The sequence below is a fragment of the Chionomys nivalis genome, chromosome 1 (assembly GCF_950005125.1).
Source record: "Chionomys nivalis chromosome 1, mChiNiv1.1, whole genome shotgun sequence".
Classification (NCBI taxonomy): Eukaryota; Metazoa; Chordata; class Mammalia; order Rodentia; family Cricetidae; genus Chionomys; species Chionomys nivalis.
This window is the reverse complement of record NC_080086.1, coordinates 86,388,904-86,413,626: the sequence shown is the minus strand read 5'-3', so window position 1 is coordinate 86,413,626 and position 24,723 is coordinate 86,388,904. Positions and strand designations below refer to the sequence as shown.

General features: G+C 38.4%; 2 protein-coding genes across 4 annotated transcripts in view; one reads left to right on the top strand and one right to left on the bottom strand.

The window, feature by feature from the left end:
* The window catches only part of Grid2 (glutamate ionotropic receptor delta type subunit 2), a 1,426,614-nt gene that overhangs the window by 889,502 nt on the left and 512,389 nt on the right, over positions 1–24,723 (top strand). The gene's annotated exons all lie outside the window — the stretch shown is intronic.
* On the bottom strand, positions 23,402–23,839 carry LOC130875879 (peptidyl-tRNA hydrolase 2, mitochondrial-like). Its single transcript, XM_057772160.1, has one exon. It carries the CDS (start codon positions 23,837–23,839, stop codon positions 23,402–23,404), a length of 438 nt encoding a protein of 145 aa, XP_057628143.1.

Genomic DNA, 24,723 nt, shown 5'->3' with positions numbered 1-24,723 from the left:
CTCATTAATAAATAATACAATATACTCCTTAACTAGAAGAAATAATGTAATTATATATTAAATCTGGATCAAAGTAGTCTTCCAGTAGAAACTGATTTTATTTGGCATATTTGGGCATATATTTGTGTTTTTAAGATGTCATTACTTGAAATTTAACCTATCAGTCATTCTTTCTACAATACCTGTTCAACAGAGTGATGCTTAAAATTTCGCAAGTGAAAGAGCATATGAGTAAGTGCTTATATAAATAGATATCATGAAGATATTCCTTCAAGTAACTAGGTAGCTGAGGATGGCCTTGAACTACTGCTCATCCTGCTTTTACCTTTGAAATGCTGCCATTGCAAGCATGCATCACCATGTCCAACATAATATACATATTGTTGTTTGACTGAACTGACTTCACTGCCTTTCACTGTCTACCAGACAGTACTCCCATTCATAACCCATACTCAACGATTACATATTCACAAAAGAACTAATTCCCTACAAACTATGACCTAACAAAAATTCATGCCACATAAATATGTGTGATTGTACCCAGGTTGATATTTTGACCTCCCTGTGGTTCTCTGCCTTGGAAAATCAACTGTTTTACAGACGGCCAGAATCCTTCAAGGCTGCGACATTCCATCTCCATTCTTTCATTAAGCATGCATGCTGTTCTATTTTTGACATTTGTGTGTAAGAGATACAGTGAACATCACAGAACAGGAGAGATAAAAACATGCGTTTGTAGATAGAAGTGTCACTATCTACATTTTGTCTCTGGTGTTAGGCCGAATTCACCTGTGTAACCAGGCATACTAGAACAATGCCAATTAACTGATACTGTAGAATTTCACAGATCTTTACGACACGAGCGATTTTACACCTTTTGCTATAGTGAACACTAAAAATAAATTTTGTGGGAGAATGTAATTTCTAAGTTCCTGTCATGACTGAAAATAAATGTTAAGTTAGTAAAAAACCTAAAGTGTTAAAAAACTTATTTAAGCCAGACATGGTGGTGCACGCCTTTAATCCGAGCACTCAGGAGGAAGCAGCAAGTGGAATTCTATGAGTATGAGGTCAGCCTGACCTACATAGAGAGTTCAAGGCTAGCCAAGGTTATATGGTGAGATTTTGCCTCTGCAACTCAATAAATGAACCAGTGTACTTTTTTAAGGATCCTGGAGAGATAACTCAATATCTGAGAGCATGCACTTCTCTCACAGAAGACCCAAGGTTTCTTTCCAGCACTCATATCAGTCAGCTCACAACTACATTTAAGTCCAGCTGCTGGAGGATCTGTCACTTCTGGCATCTGCAGTCACACGCACACATACTCCCTCACCTCATACACATGCAGACAAATATTTTTTTTTATTTTATTTTATTGAGCTCTACCTTTTTCTCTGGTCCCCACCCATCCTCTCCTCTCTCCTTCAACTCTCTCCCATGGTTCCCATGCTTCCAATTTACACAAGAGATCATGTCTTTTTCTACTTCCCATGTAGATTATATCCATGTACGTCCCTCTTAGAGTACTCATTGTATAATTTTTAAAAAATATTTTTAAATTCTTGTTAAAAATTGCGAAACTGTAATAGTTGCAAATGTTAAAATACGATTCATTCTTCTTTAGTGACTATCTGGAACACATGAAAGTCAAAAGTTCATAGTCACAGTATAATTCTGCCAACTGCTATAGAAATAAGATTGTATAATTGGTAATCAACGCAATTTATGTGGCTTGGAAATAAAATCTTACCCCTTTATTGAATTTACCATGACATCTTTCTAAATCCTGAGAAAGTAATTTCTAGTTTACCTAAATTATTGTTTGCTAAGATTTTAATAAGCCTTAAGTATCAATAAACTGAATCGCTTCTTTAGAGGGACACTATAAATTATACTTAAATGTATCTAAATTTCAAATAGCAATGAATGTGAGAATAGAAACCCTTTTCCTTGCATACTGAGAAAATGACCTTGAATTTACATAAAGCCCTGCAGTGCGTTGCAAGTCGAGTGAAAAACAAATACAACGAAACCATTGTCTAAGCAGAAGGCTGAGTGCACTGTAAAAATAGATTCTCAGCTCCATGCAAGCTGGAAGTCAAGGTGATCGCAGCGCTGGCTTGTTGATAATGAGTGAGCGGCAGCGCCAAGCAGAGCCCCCGTTAAGAGAATGGATTAACCAAGAAGGTTCAGTGAAACCACGGAAATCTACACAAAGGCTCCAGGCTCAGCATTACCCCACAGCCCAATTGGTTGTGTCTCTCAGATTAGTACTATTCTCAAAGCTTCTGCTTCCTTTCTATAGCTTAACTACATGCTAGTTTTCAGAAGAGCTGCATGCCAGGCCTGCTTTGTGCCATTCTTTCTTACTACCTTGTCTGTCCGCAGTTTATTTCAAGTGAACACTTCCTACCTCCCTTCCTCTACTCTCACACTCTAATGCACAGGAAGGTCCCTTACAGAAAATCACTCTCTCAGCTAGGCACTTTCAAAGACTCTTCTCTCCAAAGGGCTTCCTCAACAGGAAAAGCCCAAAGCTTGTGTGTGTGTGTGTGTGTGTCTGCAGAGGACTCCAACTTCTGGATACAAGAGTTCAATCAGTGCTTTTCTGTCACTAGATCAGTTCCTCCCAGAAGACAACACCTGATGGCTGAATTATTTTACAAATTTCACTTTTTAGGCATGAGGTTCATAATTCTTCTGAAGTTAATTAAATTCTACAATAGACAATGTAAGAGTTGCCTTAGTCGTCTGATCACGGGGAGGCTAAAAATAAGGAAAACACAGCACAAGTTTTGTTTCTATTCCTTATTCCCTTCCTGTGGAAGAGAAAAAAGAAAACTAAGTGAGCTCCTGTTTCAGTCTGCCACCCAAACAACCACTCATCCTGTCAGGAAAAACAAAACAAAAGCAGCCGCCAGTACCAGAGAGTTCAAAGACTTAGGAAAGAGTCGCTCCTATTTTGTTATTGTTTGTGAAAGAACTTGGAGATCACCTGGACAGGACAAGGACGCATCAGGCTCTACCTGGATTGCTTGTCTGTCTGAGGCTATCAGTAGGCAGGCCCTAGCTCAGCATCCACCGAACCCAGAGCCTCCTTCCAGCAGGTGAGATTCCCTGAGTCTGTACTCAGCACTAACCTAAGGCTGTCAGACATACATCAGCAGCCAGATCCAAACAGCCCTCCCAGGACAGCCTATCAGGAAAGACCATACCATGGGAACTCGTTCTAAGACAAGAAAATCATCTTCTTCTTCTTCTTCTTCTTCTTCTTCTTCTTCTTCTTCTTCTTCTTCTTCTTCTTCTTCTTCTTCTTCTTCTTCTTCTTCTTCTTCTTCTCTTCTCCTTCTCCTTCTCCTCCTTCTCCTCCTCCTCCCTCTTCTCCTTTTTTAATTGCACTGAAAATGAGAAGAGATATAAAGAATTTAACTTATTTTTCTTTTTTTTTGCTTTCTCCATAAGGTGGCACATGCCCTTAATCTCAGCACTTGAGAGGCAGAGTCAGGCAGATCTTTGAGGTCAAAGCCAGGCTGGTTTATAAGAACTAGTTCTAGGTCAGGCTCCAAAGCTATAGAAAATTCCTGTCTTAAAAATAAGAAAAATGGAAAAGAAAGTTTTGCTTTCACTTATTTTTCTTCAAATGACAATTCAAACATTGTTGAAATAAGAGCGGTGGGGCTGCTTCCCGCCATCCGGCTAGCTTTACCCGAAATAATTACACTGCTTAGCCCGTTAGTTTTAACCTCTTATTGGCTAGATCTTACATATTGATCTAACCCATTTCTAATATTCTGTGTAGCACCACGAGCTGGCTTACCAGGAAAGATCTTAACCTGCGTCTGTCTTCAGTGGGAGAATCATGGTGACCGCCTGACTCGACTTCTTTCTCCCAGCATTCTGTTCTGTCTACTCCACCTACCTAATTTTCTGTTCTATCAGGCCAAGCAGTTTTCTTTATTAGTTAACCAATGACAGCAACAGATAAGATATAAGACCCACCTCCATCAAAACATTATGCTAATATGTAAACTGCTGTCTTTAATATAGCCAAATGGCTATTGTTAATGTTCTGTGACACAGAGGTAAAATTCTGAATGAATTTTACTGAATGAGTATGTTTGCAATATTCCTTAATGATTGATTTGATATTGTATTGTCAATTCTAGACAAAAAAACTAAAGATAGGCTTCTGATATTTTACCAATTTCATCAGTAGTCGTCTGTCAATACTAGAGATGTAAAAACTCATCATATCCCAAGTGAACATAGAAGGAATGAATGATAAATTAGGCATTATTGCCTCTCCTTATTACCCTCCCTTACACGTTAACTTAAATGACGGACAACTAACGCTGTCTGAATTGTAAATCATCCACACATTACAGTTTTCCAAAGTTTATCTCTCAGGTTTAGTTTTCTGCTAAGAAAGCTCTTTTTTTTTAAAAAAAAAAAAAAAAGAGAGTTTGCTATACTCTTTCAACATATTTTATTGTAAATGCCTTGGGTGATATCAGGATTTTCCTTCGCTGAGCACTTGTTTTAGAGACAGAGATGCAGGTATCCTCAGAGCACTGCGTCCAACAGTGCGTTATTTCTAGTTAGACACTAAAATGATGGACCAGTCTGACAGGGGTGAGTACAAATGTCAGTCCAATAATGATAGAGTCACTATTGTCAATAGTGTATATGGGAGCCACCTCCAAATGGAGGATTTCCATTGATATCAAGTATCAGCTGGGCATTGAGTACATAGTCCAAAACTTAAGAACTTGTTCTGAATACAGTCATTCACTGCCTGAGGTGTTCCCAGTGCTGTTAGGGACAGACAGGTGGTGGCATGCCCCTTTGCAGAACCAGCCTTCCTCTTCAATGGGCACCATCTTGCAGAGTAAATGGAGTCTAACTGCCTCAGGTGTTCCATCTGTCCAAAGAAAATAACTCATCTGGACTTTGAACTCTGTCCTCTATGTCTTTTTTATGGTACACACTAAAAAGTCAACTTATCTATGTTAATAATATTCCAAGTTTGTACTGCAGTAAAGTTTGTGTTTCTTATAAATATTCTAATTATTTGAAGGTTTTAAAACACCATTCATACACATTCCCCAAACTTCCATGTTTTCTTGAGTTTCCTTTAGTAATTGACTAATTTTCATGTATGTACACATAGCACATGAATCATGAACTTCTTCAGATGAGAAGTGCATTTGGTCTTTTGAAATATTGGACTGGTTTTCTATTTCCTAATTGATTATCAGTGATCCAACTTCTTTCACACAGTCTTCCTACAAAAGATAGTGCATTGGTTTTACTAAGCATGAAACAATGCACATTCAAAAGAAGAAACATTTTTTTGTGAAATTGAATAAAACTATTTTTCAAATGATAATTTATCGTACGTATCTGTCAGGAATACATGGTTACTTAGGATCCTGTTATATATGTTGGATAAAACTGTAATAAACCTAGTGTCAAGATGCTGCAGAGCTTGGCAATGAACTGTTAGCTACTTTGGCAGAATAGAAGCACAGTGAAGCCCTGTGTTCTACTTTCACAATAAATTTGTGGAAGAAAAATACTCGCTGAAGGAAAGGAAATTTCTTTAAATGGCTAAGGCCTATTCCCTCGCTTTGGATGACCAGGCTTTTGTGGTCTATGAGAACTACCTCCTGGTCTTCATCCGTGGCGTCAGCCAAGATCTGGAGGTTCAGGAAGATCTTCTGTCGATTGTCAACCTGATTCATCACTTCAGTGTTGGGGCCCTCATATTGGCAATTCTGGAGGCCCTGCAGACAGCAGGACTCAGCTTACAGTGAATGGTTGGACTGATCACAACCCACACTCTAAGGATGATTGGCAAGAACTCGGGACTGGTCTCCTACATGAGAGAAAAGGCCATGAGCCCCAACTGTTGGAACGTTATCCACTATTCGAGATTTCTGCACTTGGAACTGCTGAGTTCTTACGATGTTGATATTAATCAGATCATAAATACCATATCTGAGTGGGTAGTTATGATTAAGACCCGAGGTGTTAGACGACCAGAGTTCCAGCCTTTACTAACAGAGTCTGAATCCCAGTCACGGCTCCAAATGTTATTTAAAAATCCTATAAAGTCCCAGGCGGCATCTGTAGCCAGTCCCAGGGCAGAGATGGCTGCCAGTCCGAGAGCAGTGGCAGGCCCTAGTGGTGATGGCAAGCCATGTGGCCAGAGAGCCAAGCAGCGGGTTTCCAACAGCAGGTGGGCGCGTGTAAACAGGCGGCAGCGGGTAAACGGCAGGTAAAAGGCACATAGACACAGAAAATAGGCATAAACATTTATTAAAGGAAAGAGGTAGAGAGAGAGGTAGAGAGGGAGAGAGAGAAAGAGAGAAAAAGGGAGACAGGGATAGATACGTGTGCACATGCGAGAGAGGAACAGTAAGAGAGAGAGTTTCCAGATGGGACGAGTGGTCAAAGGTTGCTGGGAGTGGGTGTGGCTTGTCCCTTAAAGGGACCAGAAGAATAACAGCTCTTTCAAACTTTTTAAAGTCTTAATCCAATGAAAGTTCAAACAATTTGACTGTAAATGACATCTATTACATGCTATTAGAATGTTTAGCAGTTTGGCCCCAAAGAGCCATGTGTTAAAGAATGACAGAGGAAGGTGGTAGAAACACTGGGAGGTGAGGCAAAGTACAAGGAAGTTAGGTGATTATAAGTGTGGCCTTAGAGGAGCTTTTAGCACCCTGGCCACTCCTTTTCTCTTTTGTTAACTTGATACTATGAGGGTAGCAGTCTATCACACCCACAGTCCACGCCATGATATGGTGCTTCACTACAGTTTCAAAGCAGAGTGACCAATCTACCATAGACTGAAACTTCATCAGCCAAAACTAAGTTGATCATCTGTGTATGGGTTGCAGTAGCAGAAATACAACTAATGCAGAATGCACTGGGCATTGGATCAAAGCAGCCATGAGTAGGCACTAGGCTTTATCAAAGCTTGGATTTACACTCTTTAAAAAAATGACTAAGCAAATGAAGTTTCACATCTACCTGGACCTATGTATTATTATTCTGAAATTTAAAAATATCAGAGGTACATTTGTTTTAATGATAACACACATTCACACAGATGGGTGCTAGATTTTAAATATGCAAAGATAGATAGAGATGGTAAATGCTACGTATATGCTATGTGAGTGCATTACATAAAATAATTTCAGACAAAGGTAAGAAAGTGCGAAGATATAAGTTCCTCCTTTGGAAAGAACAGTATTCAGCCTTTGTCTTGTTAAGACTGCTTTTCTTCTGTACACACAGTACTAAGGTGTCTGTCTTGAGGTGAGGTCCTTATTGCTTTCAATACTTTGATCTTAAAAGATTTAGGATTCCAAAATGTTTTTGCTAAAGTAACTAAAGAGAAAAAAACAAGGGTTAAAGACCAATAAGACAGGATTAAATAAGATTTTATACCAAATATCTTATCAAATAAGAATTCGAAAGCAGAATAATGTTTACTATCATGCTTTCCAGCATCCAAGATGATGTGATGTGATCCAGCCAGTGATGTGATTTCCGTTGCAAATTACTTTTATTCATTCATTCATTCATTTTTAGACAGGATTTCTTGGCATAGACTTCACTGTCCTGGGACTAGTTTAAAGACTAGGCTGGCTTCGAAATCACAGAGATCCTGCCTGCCTTGACCTCCATGTGCTGCGACTAAATATATGTGTCACCACCGTGGGACATGAATTACATTTTTAAGTACACAATTGTCCATGGAGCTGAGAGAACTATTTCCCAAAGTGTTTTTAAAGAACACACTACATAAGACATTGATTCACTTAGAGGTTGGAGAGGTGACAGATTGTCAATGAGTGATAAAAATGACAGTGTCTTCTAATATGACAAAATTTCATGTTAAAGCTGTTTAACATTGCCAGTGGACTTGTGATTACACCTGGCTGAATAGAAAATGTTCTGTGGCATGTGATGTTGCATGTGTGGTAAAGAAAGCTCTAGAATGAAGGTGAGGTAACACTATCTCTGCTCAGTAGCAAAAATCCTAATAGAGAAAGTCACCTCATGGTATTCAAAAGACAAAAATAATCTTAATTTTTGCTTATGCACTTATTTATCTAATGTTTAATATAAGATATTGGCACCAGCAGAACTACTTTTCCAACTCCTGTTTTTAAATCTTATTACATTTTCTGTAACATGTAAGGAATAAGCATCTATTCATTTTAACATCTTTTATTCTAGCTTTCATGCACAGCTTTTATAGATGAGACCACATGATACTTTTTGCACAGTGAAGGTTTTTTAGCTTTTGTGTTTTGATTTAGTGACATCCCTTCATCAACTGGTCTCTCATTCTTGGCTTTCCGCAATGTATTTTAAGTCTAGTCCTGGGAAAATGTCTCAGTGAATAAAGGTGCTTGCAAGCTAGCATGAAGAACTGAGTTCAGTTCTTAGAACCCACAGTGAAACAAATTCTCTTTTGCAGTCCCCACAAGTTTGTCTACATACCCCCCAACATACACCTTCAGAGAGATAATACATGTAAAAATGTAAAAGATGAACAAAAATATATTAGACATAGTGCTACTGATTCTATTTTTAATATTTATATAAATTCTTATAGATGTATGTATACAGTATTATAAACATACTCTTGTCAACAAGTATATATATGTATGTATATATAGATATATATTACATGTTATTTTACTAAAATATTTTCTTGTAAATTTTATTGATGCTTTACTTTTCTTACCTAGAATTGTGCCCCAGAACCTTTGTAAGACCCTAATTTGTACTAATATGCAGTTTTAAATTATTGTATAATAAAGTAAAAGAACACATTAACTATAATCTATTCACTTCCCTTATTAAAAGGTAGTGATTTTGTTTGCAATTTTTGTTTACTTCGAAAGTCCTGCTCTTAGTACTTTGGTATGACACCATTATATAAAGGAATGACTTGAAACATCCTATAAGATGGAATGTCCAAAGTTATGCATAATTTTGATTTTAATAGAAGCTGATAGATTGCATGCCTAAAAGGTTTTGATACTATACATTTCCACTAATGATGTGTACCCTTTATAACTACAAACCCATCAGCAAAAAGACAATATGTCTTCACAAATGTGTCTGCCTATGGTGTGTTAGAGACTTTGTTCTTTAATTTATTTTTCTGCTCTTGGACTGGAGCCACATCTCATGGACTTCCAGCTGTTTTTTATCTTGTGAATGATCTTTTTGTTGTACCCATGGGAGTACATCTCTGTTATCTGTTCAAAAACCTTCTTTGCATACAGAAATTTAATCCATCTATATCACCTTAATTACAATAATTTTCCAAATTTATTTTTATACTAACAATTTTACTTCTGTTATTAGGAAAGTTCTTTGTATTTATTAAAACAACTAGTATCTATACTGTATTTTATATCCTGTTTTTCAATGTTATTTTGGTAGAATTTTCAAAAATTCATATTGTATACTTAGTCTTTTATATTTTTATGAAATATGTCTCCAGAGACCTGGGTTTTATAAAATGTAACTGTGTGTTAGACTTTGCTTAAAATATCACTTATGTGTGAAAAGGGCTATAATATCTTATTTATTAAATGCTATGTTATTTAGAATACAATGTCCATGTTTAGGTAAAGAACACAAAAATGTTTTGGTTTTTTTATGGGCTCTTCAGTTTTAATTGGGTATATATGAGTGTGTGTGTGTGTGTGTGTGTGTGTGTGTGTAGCTTACGATCATTCCATACAATTTTTCAGATAAAACACTACAGTAACTTTAGTTGAAATTACATTAAATGCATATGCTAATCTCAAAAATTATAAACTAATTATATTAAAGTTATTAAATAGGGAGATGACTTAGAAATTGAGGTTATTGGCTGCTTTTTTAGAGGACTAAGGTTCAACTCCTAGCACCCACATGTAGTTCCCAACCATCTGATCTCCTGTTACATGGGATCAAATGCCCTCTTCTGCCCTCTGTGGGCACAGGGCATGCATATGGTGAATAAATATGCAGACTAAACACCCACACACATCAGATCAAATAAACTAATCAAAATGTTAAGTAAGGTTTTTTACATATTTTATAAAAGATATTTATAATGATCTTCTGAACTTAAGTAATTTGATGACTATAAAAAGATAAAAATGTTGACCTAAAAATAGAAATTTCAGGGAATAGAGAGAAATACTTTAGCAGTTAAGTGCTCTGGCTGCTTTTCCTAGGTTCAGGTCCCAGATTCCACATGATACCTTACAAACATCCAAAACTCCAGTTTCAAAAAATTCAATATCCCCTTCTAGCCTCTGTGGGCACTGAATGAAAATGGTATATGCTTGTTCCCATGGGCAAAGCATTCCTATAAATAAGATAAAATTTATGCTTATACAAACATTTTCTAAATAGACATTTCAGTAGAAAAATATCGCACAGCAGTTTCACTCTTGTTTGGACCTTCATTAGCCATGATGGCACTGGAAAAAGTGTGTCTAGCATTCTCAGCAATTTGAAGTATGGTGGTTTTACTTCTAGGTTTGGCTGATGCACATATTTACAAGTTGCCCTTAGATAAAAGGGTTTGAATTTTGTAAAAAAAAACTAAAATGATATGTTTCATAAATGATAACTAGTGTAACTATCTTGATTAAGCATAAAGTACATTAGGACAAGTGCTATGTCGTGTGGTCTTTAATCATTTTTCTAAATCATAGGGTAGAGCTTAGAATACTGAACATGAGTTAAATATGTGACATAAACATGCCAAAAATGGTGAAAAATTTTTAGGGCACAGGAGTTAGATTGCCATGATGCTTCCCACATAATACTAAACCAGAAAAGTTCAATTACTTTAACTGATGATTGTTGCTAAGATAGATTCACATTTGAGATAACAACTAGGGAAATATACATAATTCACTCCAAGTCATATTTTACCTATACAAAGGCATTAAAGTCTATTGTTATTTATTGTGTTTTACTTCTATGGTTTATTTTTGATGCAAGTTAAGAATTGCTTGATTTCATTGACTGCTAACAAAATATGATAACTTGAAAATTGTAATGTAATATCATTGTTTTGCATCTAATACAAGTAAGAGTGATACTAACACATACAGCATACAAAGTGGCCAATTTTGTTTTTATATTTTAAATGAATTCAGTTATTAAATTCTTTTTTTTTTCCTTTTCTACATGGAATGTATTTTTTTTATTCTTTTTTAATTAAAATTTCCACCTGCTCCCCGTTTCCCATTTCCCTCCCCTCCTCCCAAATATTGCCCCCTCCCCCCACTCCCCTCCCCCTATCCCCACTCCTCTTCTCCTCCCCCCACACCATTCCCCCTCCCTCTCGATACTGAAGAGCAGTCCAAATTCTCTGCCCTGCGGGAAGACGAAGGTCTTCTATCTACGTCCAGGAAGGTGAGCTTCTAAACAGGCTAAGCTCCCACAAAGCCAGTTCATGTATTAGGATCGAAACCTAGTGCCATTGTCCTTGGCTTCTCATCTGCCTTCATTGTCCGCCATGCTCAGAGAGTCCAGAATCAACCCATGCTTATTCAGTCCCAGACCCGCTGGCCTTGGTGGGCTCCCAATAAATCAGTTCCACTGTCACAGTGGGTGGGTGCATCCCTCGTGGTCCTGATTTCCTTGCTCATGTTCTCCCGCCTTCTGCTCCTCATTTGGACCTTAAGAGCTCAGACCGTTGCTCCAAATTGAGACTCTGTCTCTACCTCGATCCATCGCCAGATGAAGGTTCTAAGGTGATATGCAAGATATTCATCAGTATAGGATAGGGTCATTTCAGGTTCCCTCTCCTTAGTTGCCCAAGGTACCAGCTGGGAACATATTCCTGGACACCTGCGAACCCCTCAAGAGTAAAGTCTCTTGCCAACCCTAAGATGGCTCCCTTAGATAGGATATATACTTCGCTGCTCCCGTATCCACCCTTCCTATATCCCAACCATCCCAATCCCCCGAGCTCCTCCCATCCTCCCCTTCTCATGTTTCTCATCCCATTTCCCCTTTGCCCCATGCCACCTCACCCGCAAGTTCCCAGTTTTTGCCCTGCAATCTTGTCTACTTCCCCTCTCCATCTTATTTAACTTCTCTAGGATCACAAATTATATGCTTAATGTCTTTTATTTATGGCTAGAAACCGATTATGAGTGAGTACATCCCATGTTCCTCTTTTTGGGTCTGGGATACCTCACTCAGGATAGTGTTTTCTATTTCCATCCATTTGCACGCAAAATTCGAGAAGTCATTGTTTTTTACTGCTGAGTAGTACTCTAATATGTATATATTCCACATTTTCTTCATCCATTCCTCCATTGAAGGGCATCTAGGTTGTTTCCAGGTTTTGGCTATTACAAACAATGCTGCTATGAACATAGTTGAACAGATACTTTTGTCATTTGATGGGGTATCTCTTGGGTATATTCCCAATAGTGGTATTACTGGATCTTGGGGTAGGTTGATCCCAAATTTCCTGAGAAATCGCCACACTGATTTCCAAAGTGGTTGCACAAGTTTGCATTCCCACCAGCACTGAATGAGTGTGCCTCTTTCTCCACAACCTCGCCAGCAAAGGCTATCATTGGTGTTTTTGATTTTAGCCATTCTGACAGGTGTAAGATGGTATCTCAAAGTTGTTTTAATTTGCATTTCCCTTATTGCTAAGGAGGTTGAGCATGACCTTAAGTGTCTTTTGGCCATTTGAATTTCTTCTGTTGAGAATTCTCTGTTCAGATCAGTGCCCCATTTTTTTATTGGGTTCATTAGCATTTTAAAGTCTAGTTTCTTGAGTTCTTTATATATTTTGGAAATCAGACCTTTGTCTGTTGCAGGGTTGGTGAAGATCTTCTCCCAGTCAGTGGGTTGCCTTTTTGTCTTAGTGACAGTGTCCTTTGCTTTACAGAAGCTACTCAGTTTCAGGAGGGGCCATTTATTCAATGTTGTCCTTAATGTCTGTGCTGCTGGGGATAAACGTAGGAAGTGATCTCCTGTACCCATATGTTGTAGAGTACTTCCCACTTTTTCTTCTATCAGGTTCAGTGTGTTCAGACTAATATTGAGGTCTTTAATCCATTTGGACTTGAGTTTTGTGCATGGTGATAGATATGGATCTATTTTCATTCTTCTACACGTTGACAACCAGTTTTGCCAGCACCATTTGTTGAAGATGCTCTCTTTTTTCCATTGAATACTTTTAGCTCCTTTATCAAAAATTAGGTGTTCATAAGTTTGTGGGTTAAAATCAGGGTCTTCTACTCGGTTCCATTGATCGACTTCTCTGTTTTTATGCCAATACCAAGCTGTTTTCAATACTGAGGCTCTGTAATAGAGTTTGAGGTCAGGGATGGTAATGCCTCCAGATGATCCTTTATTATATAAGATTGTTTTGGCTATCCTGGGTTTTTTGTTTCTCCATATAAAGTTGATTATTGTCCTCTCAAGATCTGTGAAGAATTTTGATGGGATTTTAATGGGGATTGCATTGAATCTATAAATTGCCCTTGGTAGAATTGCCATTTTTACTATGTTGATCCTCCCAATCCAAGAGCAAGGGAGATCCTTCCATTTTCTGGTATCCTCCTCAATTTCTTTCTTCATTGACTTAAAGTTCTTGTTAAACAGATCCTTTACTTCCTTGGTTAGAGTTACCCCAAGATATTTTATGCTATTTGTGGCTATCGTGAAGGGTGATGCTTCTCTGATTTCCATCTCTGCTTCCTTATCCTTTGTGTATAGGAGGGCAACTGATTTTTTGGAATTGATCTTGTATCCTGCAACACTACTAAAGGTGTTTATCAGCTGAAGGAGTTCTTTGCTGGAGTTTTTGGGGTCGCTTATGTACACTATCATATCGTCTGCAAATAATGAAAGTTTAACTTCTTCCTTTCCAATTTGAATCCCTTTGATCCCCTTATGTTGTCTTATTGCTACTGCTAGAATTTCAAGCACTATATTAAAGAGGTATGGAGAGAGTGGACAACCTTGTCGTGTTCCTGATTTTAGTGGAATAGCTTTGAGTTTCTCTCCATTTAATTTGATGTTAGCTGACGGCTTGCTATAAATAGCTTTTATTATATTTAGGAACGACCCTTGTATTCCTAATCTCTCTAAGACCTTTATCATAAAGGGATGTTGAATTTTGTCAAATGCTTTTTCCGCATCTAATGAAATGATCATATGGGTTTTTTTTTTCAGGTTATTTATATGATGGATTACATTGATAGATTTTCGTATGTTGAGCCAGCCCTGCATCTCTGGGATGAAGCCTACTTGATCATAATGGATAATTTTTCTAATGTGTTCTTGGATTCGGTTTGCCAGTATTTTATTGAGTATTTTTGCGTCGATGTTCATGAGTGAGATTGGCCTGTAGTTCTCTTTCTTGGTTGTGTCTTTGTGTGGTTTTGGTATCAGAGTAACTTCAGCTTCATAAAAGGAATTTGGCAATGACTTCTCTGTTTCAATATTGTGAAATACATTAAGGAGTATAGGTATTAGGTCTTCTTGGAAGTTCTGGTAGAATTCTGCATTAAAGCCGTCTGGACCTGGGCTTTTTTTGGTGGGGAGGTTTTTTATAACAACTTCTAATTCTTCGCGACTAACAGGTCTATTTAGATTGTTCACCTGGTCCTGGTTTAACTTTGGTATATGGTACTTATCTAAAAAAGTGTCCATTTCTTTTACATTTTCCAATTTTGTGGCATACAGGTTTTTGTAGTAAGATCTAATGATTCTCTGAATTTCGTCTGTGTCTGTGGTTATGTCTCCTTTTTCGTTTCTGATTTTGTTAATTTGCGTATTCTCTCTCCGCCGTTTGATTAGTTTGGATAGGGGTTTATCAATCTTATTGATTTTCTCCAAGAACCAGCTTTTTGTTTCATTGATTCTTTGGATTGTTTTCTGTGTTTCTATTTTGTTGATTTCAGCCCTCAATTTGATTATTTCCAGTCTTCTACTTCTCCTAGGTGAGTCTGCTTCTTTTCTTTCTAAAGCTTTAAGGTGGGCTATTAAGTCTCCAATGTGTGCTTTCTCCGTTTTCTTTATGTGGGCACTTAATGCTATGAATTTTCCTCTTAGCACTGCTTTCATAGTGTCCCATAGGTTTGAGTATGTTGAGTCTTCGTTTTCATTGAATTCAAGAAAGACTTTAATTTCTTTCTTTATTTCTTCCTTGATCCAGGTGTGGTTTAGTAGTTGACTGTCCAATTTCCATGAGTTCATAGGCTTTCTGGGGATAGCATTGTTGTTGAATTCTAACTTTAATCCATGGTGATCTGATAAGACACAGGTGGTTACCGATATTTTTTTGTAACTGTGTAAGTTTGCTTTGTTACCGAGTATGTGGTCTATTTTCGAGAAGGTTCCATGAGCTGCAGAGAAGAAGGTATATTCTTTCTTATTTGAGTGGAATGTTCTATAGATGTCTGTTAAGTCCATTTGATTCATTACCTCCCTTAATCCTCTTATTTCTCTGTTAGGTTTCTGTCTGATTGACCTGTCCATTGGTGAGAGAGGAGTGTTGAAATCTCCTACTATTAGTGTGTGTGGTTTGATGACTGCCTTGAGTTTTAGTAACGTTTCTTTTACATATGTGGGTGCTTTTATATTAGGGGCATAGATATTCAGGATTGAGACTTCATCCTGGTGAATTGTTCCTGTTATGAGTAAAAAATGTCCATCTCCAACTCTTTTGATTGATTTTAGTTTGAAGTCAACTTTCTTAGAAATTAGTATGGCCACACCTGCTTGTTTCTTAGGACCGTTTGCTTGATAAACCTTTTCCCAGCCCTTTACTCTGAGTAGATGTCTGTCTTTGTGGTTGAGGTGTGTTTCTTGTAAGCAACAGAATGTTGGATCCTGTTTTCGTATCCAATCTCTTAGCCTGTGCCTCTTTATAGGTGAGTTGAGTCCATTGATATTAAGTGATATTAATGACCAGTGGTTGTTAACTCCGGTCATTTTTCCTTTCTTTCTTTCTTTCTTTCTTTTGGTAGTAGAGTTTGTGTGTTTCCCTTCTTCAAGTTGTGCTGGTGAAGGGTCATTAGATGTCTGAGTTATTGTGGGCATTGTTGGACTCCTTGGTTTGTGATTTTCCTTCAATTACTTTCTGAAGGGCTGGATTTGTGGCTACGTATTGTTTAAATTTGTTTTTATCCTGGAAAATTTTGTTTTCTCCATTTATAGTGAACGAAAGCTTGGCTGGGTATAGTAGTCTGGGCTTGCATCCATGGTCTTGTAGTTTCTGCAGTATATCTATCCAGGACCTTCTGGCTTTCATGGTTTCCATAGAGAAATCAGGTGTAAGTCTGATAGGTTTACCTTTATAGGTAACTTGACCTTTTTCCTTTGCAGCTCTTAATATTCTTTCTTTATTCTGTATGTTTTGTGTTTTGATTATTATATGACGAGGAGATGTTTTTTTTTGATCCAGTCGATTTGGTGTTCTGTATGCTTCTTGGACCTTCAAAGGAATATCTTTCTTAAGGTTGGGAAAGTTTTCTTCTATAATTTTATTAAATATATTTTCTGGACCATTGAGCTGTAGATCTTCTCCTTCTTCTATCCCTATTATTCTTAGGTTTGGTCTTTTTATTGTGTCCCAGATTTCCTGAATGTTTTGTGATGAGAATTTGTTGGTTATGCTGTTTTCTTTGATGAGAGTGTTTATTTTCTCTATGGTATCTTCAGTGTCTGAGATTCTTTCTTCTATCTCTTGTAATCTGTTGGTGGTACTTGTCTCTGTAGTTCCTGTTCGTTTATTCAAATTTTCCATCTCCATCCTTCCCTCGGTTTGTGTTTTCTTTATTACTTCCACTTCATTCTTCAAGTCTTGAACCGTTTCCCTTACCTGTTTGATTACTTTTTCTTGTTTCTCTTGGTTTTCTTGGGTATCTTTGAGAGATTTATTCATTTCCTCTACCTTTTTGTTTGTAATCTCTAATTGGTTGTGGCAGTTTTTCACCTCCTGTTTAAGGTCCTCTATTATTTTCATAAAATTCACTTTTGAGTCGAATTCTTCTAATTCTTCTGGATTAGGGTGTACACTTCTCATTTCGGGATTCCTGGATCCTGGTGATGTCACGTTGCCTTTCAAGTTGTTGGGGGAATTCTTGCATTGGCGCCTGCCCATCTTTTCCTTCAAATGGAGCCAGGAGAGGCCTGATGTCTTGGACCAGTCTTTGCTGTGACTAACTCTCTAGGTGTATCTCCTCAGTGTAGGGGCAGGAACCGTTCCCTTCCAGATGAACTCCTCAACACCAAAACCATGGATTCGTGGTATTCCAATGACCCGCGTAAAGAAGGCCGAATGCAAGGGGTCGGGCGGGGTCGAGTAGAACACAGGCGACACTGCAGTACAAGCTGGAGGTGCCTGTGCTCCCTTTCGGGGGTTGCTGAGGCCTGCCCGCTAGGCAGGCACTCACTGCTCTGGTTGGTTAGCCTTAGTGTAGGGGCGTTTGTGCTCTCTACCGTCCGCCCCAGGATAGTACACACTCACCTGTCCCGATGAAACTTCTCGGCACCTACACAGGAACTCCTGGATGCCCCAATGAGCCAGGGACAAAAGGAAGTAGGGCGCAGGCAGAGCAGGTCCAGGAGATCACAGCAGAGACTGCAGCCCCAGCAGCGGGGGCCCGCTTTCCCTGGCGGGGACCTTGAGGCCTGCCCTCTAATCAGGCCCTCACTGCTCTGGGTTGGTAGCCTTAGTGAAAGGGCAGGAAACTGTTCCACAGTAAAGGACCTTGCAGACAAGGCAGGCTTGGGGGTGGGGGTGGGGGGCGGGTGTGTAGGAAAGAAAGCCTTGCAGCAGGAGCTGGGGGGGGGGGTGTTTGTGCTCTCTACCGGGACAGTCCGCCCCAGGATAGCACACACTCACCCATCCAGATGGGACTTCTCAGCACCTATGCAGGGATTCCTGGTAGCCCCAAAGAGCCAGGGACCAAGGGAAATAGGGGGCAGGGAGAGCAGGTCCAGGAGATCACAAGCAGAGACTGCAACCCCAGCAGCAGGGGCCTGCTTCCCCTGGTGGGGACCTTGAGGCCTGCCCTCTAGTCAGGCACCCACTGGTCTGGGTTGGTAGCCAGTTATTAAATTCTTATGATGAAGTGTGGAGCTTATGCTTGCTTAGTGGAGCACAGAGATTTGAAGTCGGAACAAAGAGAATGGAACCTGAACCCAAGTATCATCGTTGTATATGGATGCAGCTAACGATGATCATCAATTGTTTCCCCATTATTAAGTTCTTGCCTGTCCAATATCATTCTGCTGCCACATCAGTAACCATGGCTAGGAAGGAATGGAATGGGTAAGAAAGGGGGAGGGAAAGAGATATGGTCAGCCAAAGCTTAGCAGCAATGAGAAGTAGTCAGTTCTTATATCTAGTTATATTTTCTGATGTGAACTTATACAAAACACTCTAAGCCAAAGGGTGCTGGGGATTGAATAATTACTTTTGTTCTTACCAGCAATGATTTGGGACTTCTCTTGATGCACTATGGTACCTTGTAGACTGGTATCATTTAATTGGAACAAGGTACAGTTCTAGGCTTCGGAAGACACCAGGTATCATAATAGGGCATTTTTAATAGTGTTGCCAAAGCTAACTACATACTCTCACGGATGTTTCTATGGTGTTAATCGAAGTGGGCTCTAGGATCGCTGTAGAGAAATCCCACAAGTGTGAAAAGGCAATAAAACTGTCTGTGATCTCAGACTTGTTTTTCTTCACTGTAACACTTTCAAAATTGTTCTGATTACAGTTTCACAATTCAGAATACCGATGAAGAGTTTAAAAATCTACAAGTCCTATTAAGTTACTTTTATTAACATGTAGCTAAGGTTGTAGCTATCAAATTGTTTTATCTTACCAATATATCATGTTGTTATATACTTTTTAGTATAAAGCAGTTTAGCTTTAGGCCATGGTATTATATGCACACTACAGAGTAAGGGCATGTCTCTGTTGTATAATTAGAATGTTTGGGAAGGCAAGATATTTAATATTCCTAAACTCGATAAAACATACAGTGATGAAAATAAAAATTCCTTCTCTCAAGTTTTGTTAAGATTAAGTGGTCCACAGTATTTGGTATGGAGTAGACACTATTAAACAAAATTCCAATTTTCAAAAGTTGAATTCAGATGAATTACTTAGAATCCATGGAATCTGTGGCAGCTAAACTAAACTCTCAATGGCCTTTTTAACAGTGATGAAGCAATTTCCATTTCTAGGAGTTTTCCAAACAAAACTGAAGTGGGGACAGTCAGTCAGTAATCCTACTTAGCTGGAAAACCTGCACACCACAATAATGAGCAGCCTGGCATGATATCTCCACTAATGGCACTTAATCTTATGGGAAAACAACAGCTGCATAAGTGAACTTAAGGACTGCTCGAAAGTAGGGATTCCATGCCTGTCACTGTAAAACTGATCCATGGCTGCAGAAGTCATAGAACCTAGAGGAGAAACTATGTTTTCCTAGATCAATATAGTTTCCAACCACATTCTAAATACTTATCCTTATATGCACAGGTAAGTGTAGCTCTGACTTGTTATTTTAAAAAAAAAGTCCTCCTTTTACAGTAGGCAAAGGCTACTACAAAGACCCCCAATTACTGAAAACCCAGAGTCTGAGCAATTATGCAGTGCTCAGCCTCAGTTTTACATCTATAACTCATACCCTATACCTGGGTCTCTGTGAAACATTGCAGAAATAGTGGAAAGATTGTAAGAGCCAGAAGACCAGGATGCCTACTGCTAGATGGTGTCTTCTAGACTTGACAGGGAAGTTGCACCCACAAAATCTCAACAACATTATTACCTAATAATATATCCATATGTTATATAACATATAAATGGATAATAACTATACATGCCAATATGCCTGGAGGATATTCCAGTCCTTGATGAAGAGCTATAGGCAAGCAATGGTTGATGCAGGAGGGACAATCACTTTTATACAGGTACAAGGCACCTGATAGATTGCCCAATATCAAGGGTTCAGTCCTAAACACATGTACTTAAGAGCAAGAATAAAGAGATTCAGTAGATTATGTGTGTGTAATAATAATAATTGTAAAAGGGCTCATAAATTTGAGATTGAGTTGGGGACTGAAGGATTTAAAGGAGGGAGAAGAAGGGGTAGAAATGTTTAAATATAGTACTCATGTGTGAAATTCTTAGAAAATAAAACCTTTAAAATTATCTACAGCTTAAAGATTTAAAAGTCTGAAAGGCACTGGTGTGTGTCATTTGTTTTCTTTATGAGTGCACTTATTTTGTTAGTGTGTTAAATGCATGGATTATATCCATTTATTCTTCAATATAGTCTTTACTAAGATGGACTTTTAAAATCTGTGGGTGTATATTCATGTTTTTATTAATTTTTTAATTTATATTGCACAGTTTCCCTTCTCTTCTCTCTTCTCATTTCCTCCCCCCACTTCCTTCTACCCACTAAAAAATCTAAAAGAACATTTATTTACCAAGCATAGTATGCTATTTCAAAACGCATATACAATGTGGAATTAATCTACTGTTTACTACCATACATAGGCATCGCTGATATGCTAAGAGCACTTAAAATCTATTCTGAGCATTAATCAACAATACAAAATATAGCTATTAACCATTCGGGGCATTTTTATTGCTGTTTATATGGCTGTTGAAATGAGGCCATAAGCTCCATGTAGCAGGAGAGTGATGGTTCATTCCATGAGACAGGACTCAGAAGTGACTTTGACTTGGGTAACAAATTGTGCTTGTGCACATTTTCAGCTCATCTCTATTGCTATAATATGTGTTCCTGTAGGACCAGCTGGGCTTTTCACACCCTGATCACTGGACCAAACTCACAGAATTATAGTTATGGTGTTCTCGTGGCTCGTCCTCATTCTCCAACCGTTCCAATTTGTGTGTGTGTGTGTGTGTGTGTACTTTTGTGTACCGAGATTGTACTTTGCCCTTAGTAGTGACTTGACATTGGAAAGCTTGACTCTTAGGGGGATACTAAGGGCATGGCTGTGGCATATGCAGGCTCAGAAGGAAGCAGACACCAAAGGTACAGGCTGACCTAAGTGGCACGAAGTGCACAGCTGCTCTTTCAGCACCTTTTCTTTCCTAAGCAGAATTAAAGTTTGAACAAAGTTCAGGGAAGATTTTAGAATGAGATAAATTTGTATCAGCAATTGAGTTTTGACTCTCAAATGACAATAACGAAATCTGCTAACTCCAGCTTTGCTACCAAACGTGTTTAGTTGGAGGGTGTAAAGACATTGAGTTATACATTTTAAAAAATAATGTTTTTTATCTTAAAATGTTTTTGGCCCCTTTGAGATTCAAAACTGCCACATGGTTAAGAAAATAGCCATTACAGAAACATAAAAGTTTCTCTTGCAAGTTCACAAGTGCTCTTCCCGCTTCCTTTCCTCCTGGATATAGTTCCCCTGAGCTTCATTGAAAGTGGAATCTTCTCTCTTATAACTGTATAAATACAGTAAGCCTCAGTGAAGACAGAAGGCTGGTGTGATCATTTTTAACAACCCTGGAGATGTCCATATGCTATTCAGTAATGTGGCATCTGCATGGCCCCTTAGCTGTTGTGTATACTTTAAACATAAGCAATTTTTAAGCTACAAGGTGTCAAACTCTCCATCCATGTGAGGCAAATCAGTCCTTCTGCACCCCTGAGGACAATCAAAAGAAACCTGAGAGTGCTCTAAACCACAGTCCTCTCCAGGCTAACAGTCTGTTCCTTTTAGTACAATTACCTTATTGTGCCTGCAAGTCCTAAAATTTTCACCAGGTAAAATACTCATTCAATTAACAGAGGAGTCACTAAGGCACTTGCTGTGCTGGCATTCCTCAGCAGTGGAAGGTGGTAGGTTCATCTGGCTGCGGACAGGCTCCTATGAACCATGCTCTCACCGCTGTGCCACTAAATCTAACAGACACAATATCTACTTACAGTAAGCAGAACATGGGAATGAGATACCTTTATTTCTGAATCTTAGGGTAGTGTCTGTTTCTTTAAGCACAGAAACTGAACTGAAGTAAATTTTTATTATGGTTCTAAGATTTCTCTCTTCCCATCTTCTGCTAATCCCACCCAAAGGAAGTAAAGAACCACTACCCAAAAACCCTTAGTTGAAATAAACAAGCTTTATATTTTGCCAGAGAGAGCTATCTCCCTCAAATACAGTTTAGAGAATAGCACTGAACATAGGAGGGGGTGAGGTTTATGTTAGCCTCCAAACTGCAAGGCTGGGTTTTTTTCAAGGGTTTTTGGTTATGTAGGATCTTTTCAGAACATTTCAAATTTATTTTGCCAAACATCTTATCAAGGTGGAGGTTAGGATATAAAGTGTAGAACATGTCAAATTCCAGAGACTATATCAAGAGAGTGTCAAACTTAAGTTTTAAGGAAAACAAGACTGAACTTATTTTGACCTCATAATTAGATGGCTTTTAATTTTAAGATGGAGTCAAATGGATCAATCATCCCACTGTATTCTCCTCTACTCTACCTCTTCCGTTCTTTTTCCTCTTCTTTTCCTCCTCCCATCATTATCCCCCTCCACTTCTCTTCATCCCTTCCTATTCATCTGTTCTTCCTCCTCCCCTCTCTCTTCACTGCTTCCTCCTCCCTCTTCTTCCTCTTCCTTTTCTATGTTTTCCTCTTTTTTCCCTCCTCCTTTTTCTTTTCCTTCTCACCCATCACTTTTTATTCCTCTTCCTTCTTCTCTATCTTTGGACTTTTAATATTCAATCATGTTGAAAAAATTCTTTTATGGAATGATTATATTCTAGTAAATACATAGTGTTAAAAATTAGGGTTAGTGGTAAAATTTGTTGGTGCAGTGTATGCCCAGTATGTATAAGACCCTGTATTTGGATTTGACCCCTAGCACTAACACACACCACACACACACACGCACACACACCAAACTGATGAAATAATTTTTGAGATAGTCAACTTTGATGGCTATTTTTGGTTGTCAATTTGACTGTTTTTGGAATTGAGTAAAACCCAAAAATAGGAGTATACCTGTGAGGGATTTTTGTTTAATTTGAAGAAAAATATCCCCTTCTAATCTAGATTTTTGAGGTGGAAATACACACCATTATTCCAGATCATTTGAGGTAGAAAAAGACTCTAAGCAACTATTAGATTCTTGGACTTTCTTTCTTTTTTTTTTTTTTCAAAAGTGGAGCAAGAATTAAGCTTTTATTGTTACTGGCATACTTTTCAGACAGAATCACCATTACACAAAAGCTCATCTAATAAACTTTTAGGTGGCCAGTAACTTCATCAATTAGCTCTACTCGTCCTGGCCCAATTCCGATGACAGTTCAAGAGCCTGGTTCAATATGAGTACATCCAGCATCTTGGATTAAAGTCAGTCCCAACACTTTCGCATGGGTCAGTAATTCAATGAGGGTTTCTTCATCTGGGGCTTTGATCACCACTTTGGGCTTGCCACAGTACTCCCAGTCTTTGAGCACTTGAGGGTTTTTTCTCTGAATCTGCTTGTAGGCAGAAACAGCAGTGTGAGAACACTGGGCAGCAGCCTTCCCTTTTCCCATCTTTAGGTCATTTTGAACCACAAGAATCATTTTATTCTCCCCAGAAAGGCTTGCTTTGGTTTCTGTCTTGGTGTCTCTATTTGTCTCACTTGTTGAGTTCTGGGGTAACATGCCAAGGTGACCCTGGAGGCTACAGCCCAGGCACATGCCACAAGCAACTCCAGCAGTCAAGCTGAATGTACCAGAATGAGCCAAATACTCCATAAGCAAGAACTTGGAGAGTACGTGAAGCACTACTTGTCGCTCATACCTTGTGTTTCTCCACTCCTGAACAGATTTTTGGACTTTCTGTACATAACCAACCATTGTTACATTAGCTAACTAGGCTGCAGCCTGAAAGTCACATATATATGACTCTCTCTCCTTGAGAGAGAGAAATTCATTCTCTAAGTTCTGTTACTCAAAAGAACCCTGACTAATAAATAACACTAATTAATTGTATTATAATATTAATATTCTATAATATATAATATTATAATAATAGTTAATAATACTAACCCATTAAATAGTTTCATAAATATTAATAGAAAATTTTAGCTCTAGTCAGGTTGGGTTGTATGTGTGTGTACATACAGGTGTACACATACATGCATATGGAGACCAGAGGTTGATATCAGTGTTTTCTTCCATTGTTGACCACCTTGTTTTTGGTGAACTAAGAGGTTACTGGTTGGGTCTGATTGTCTCACCAATGAGCTTCAAGGAGCTTCAGTCACCACCCCCAAAACTCTGGGATTATAGGTATTTGTTACTACACCTAAACTTCACTCAATGCTGAGGATCAGAAAATAAGTTTTAAAACTTGCACAGCAACCACTTTACTTAAAAAGCCATTTTCAACCTCCATCAAAGTTTTTCTGTGACTGTCCCATTAAATAATCCCATATTTATTCTTATTGTTTTAGTTTATGGATATGTAGTTGGACATTTCTCTCCTACCTTCTAGTTCCCAAATAACCACTCAGAGACTTAATATTACCTATAAATGCCTGGTTCATAGCTCAGGCTTGCTACTGCCTAACTCTTATACTTAAATTAACCCATATTTCTTATATTTGCTTCTCCATATGGCTCACGGCTTATTACCT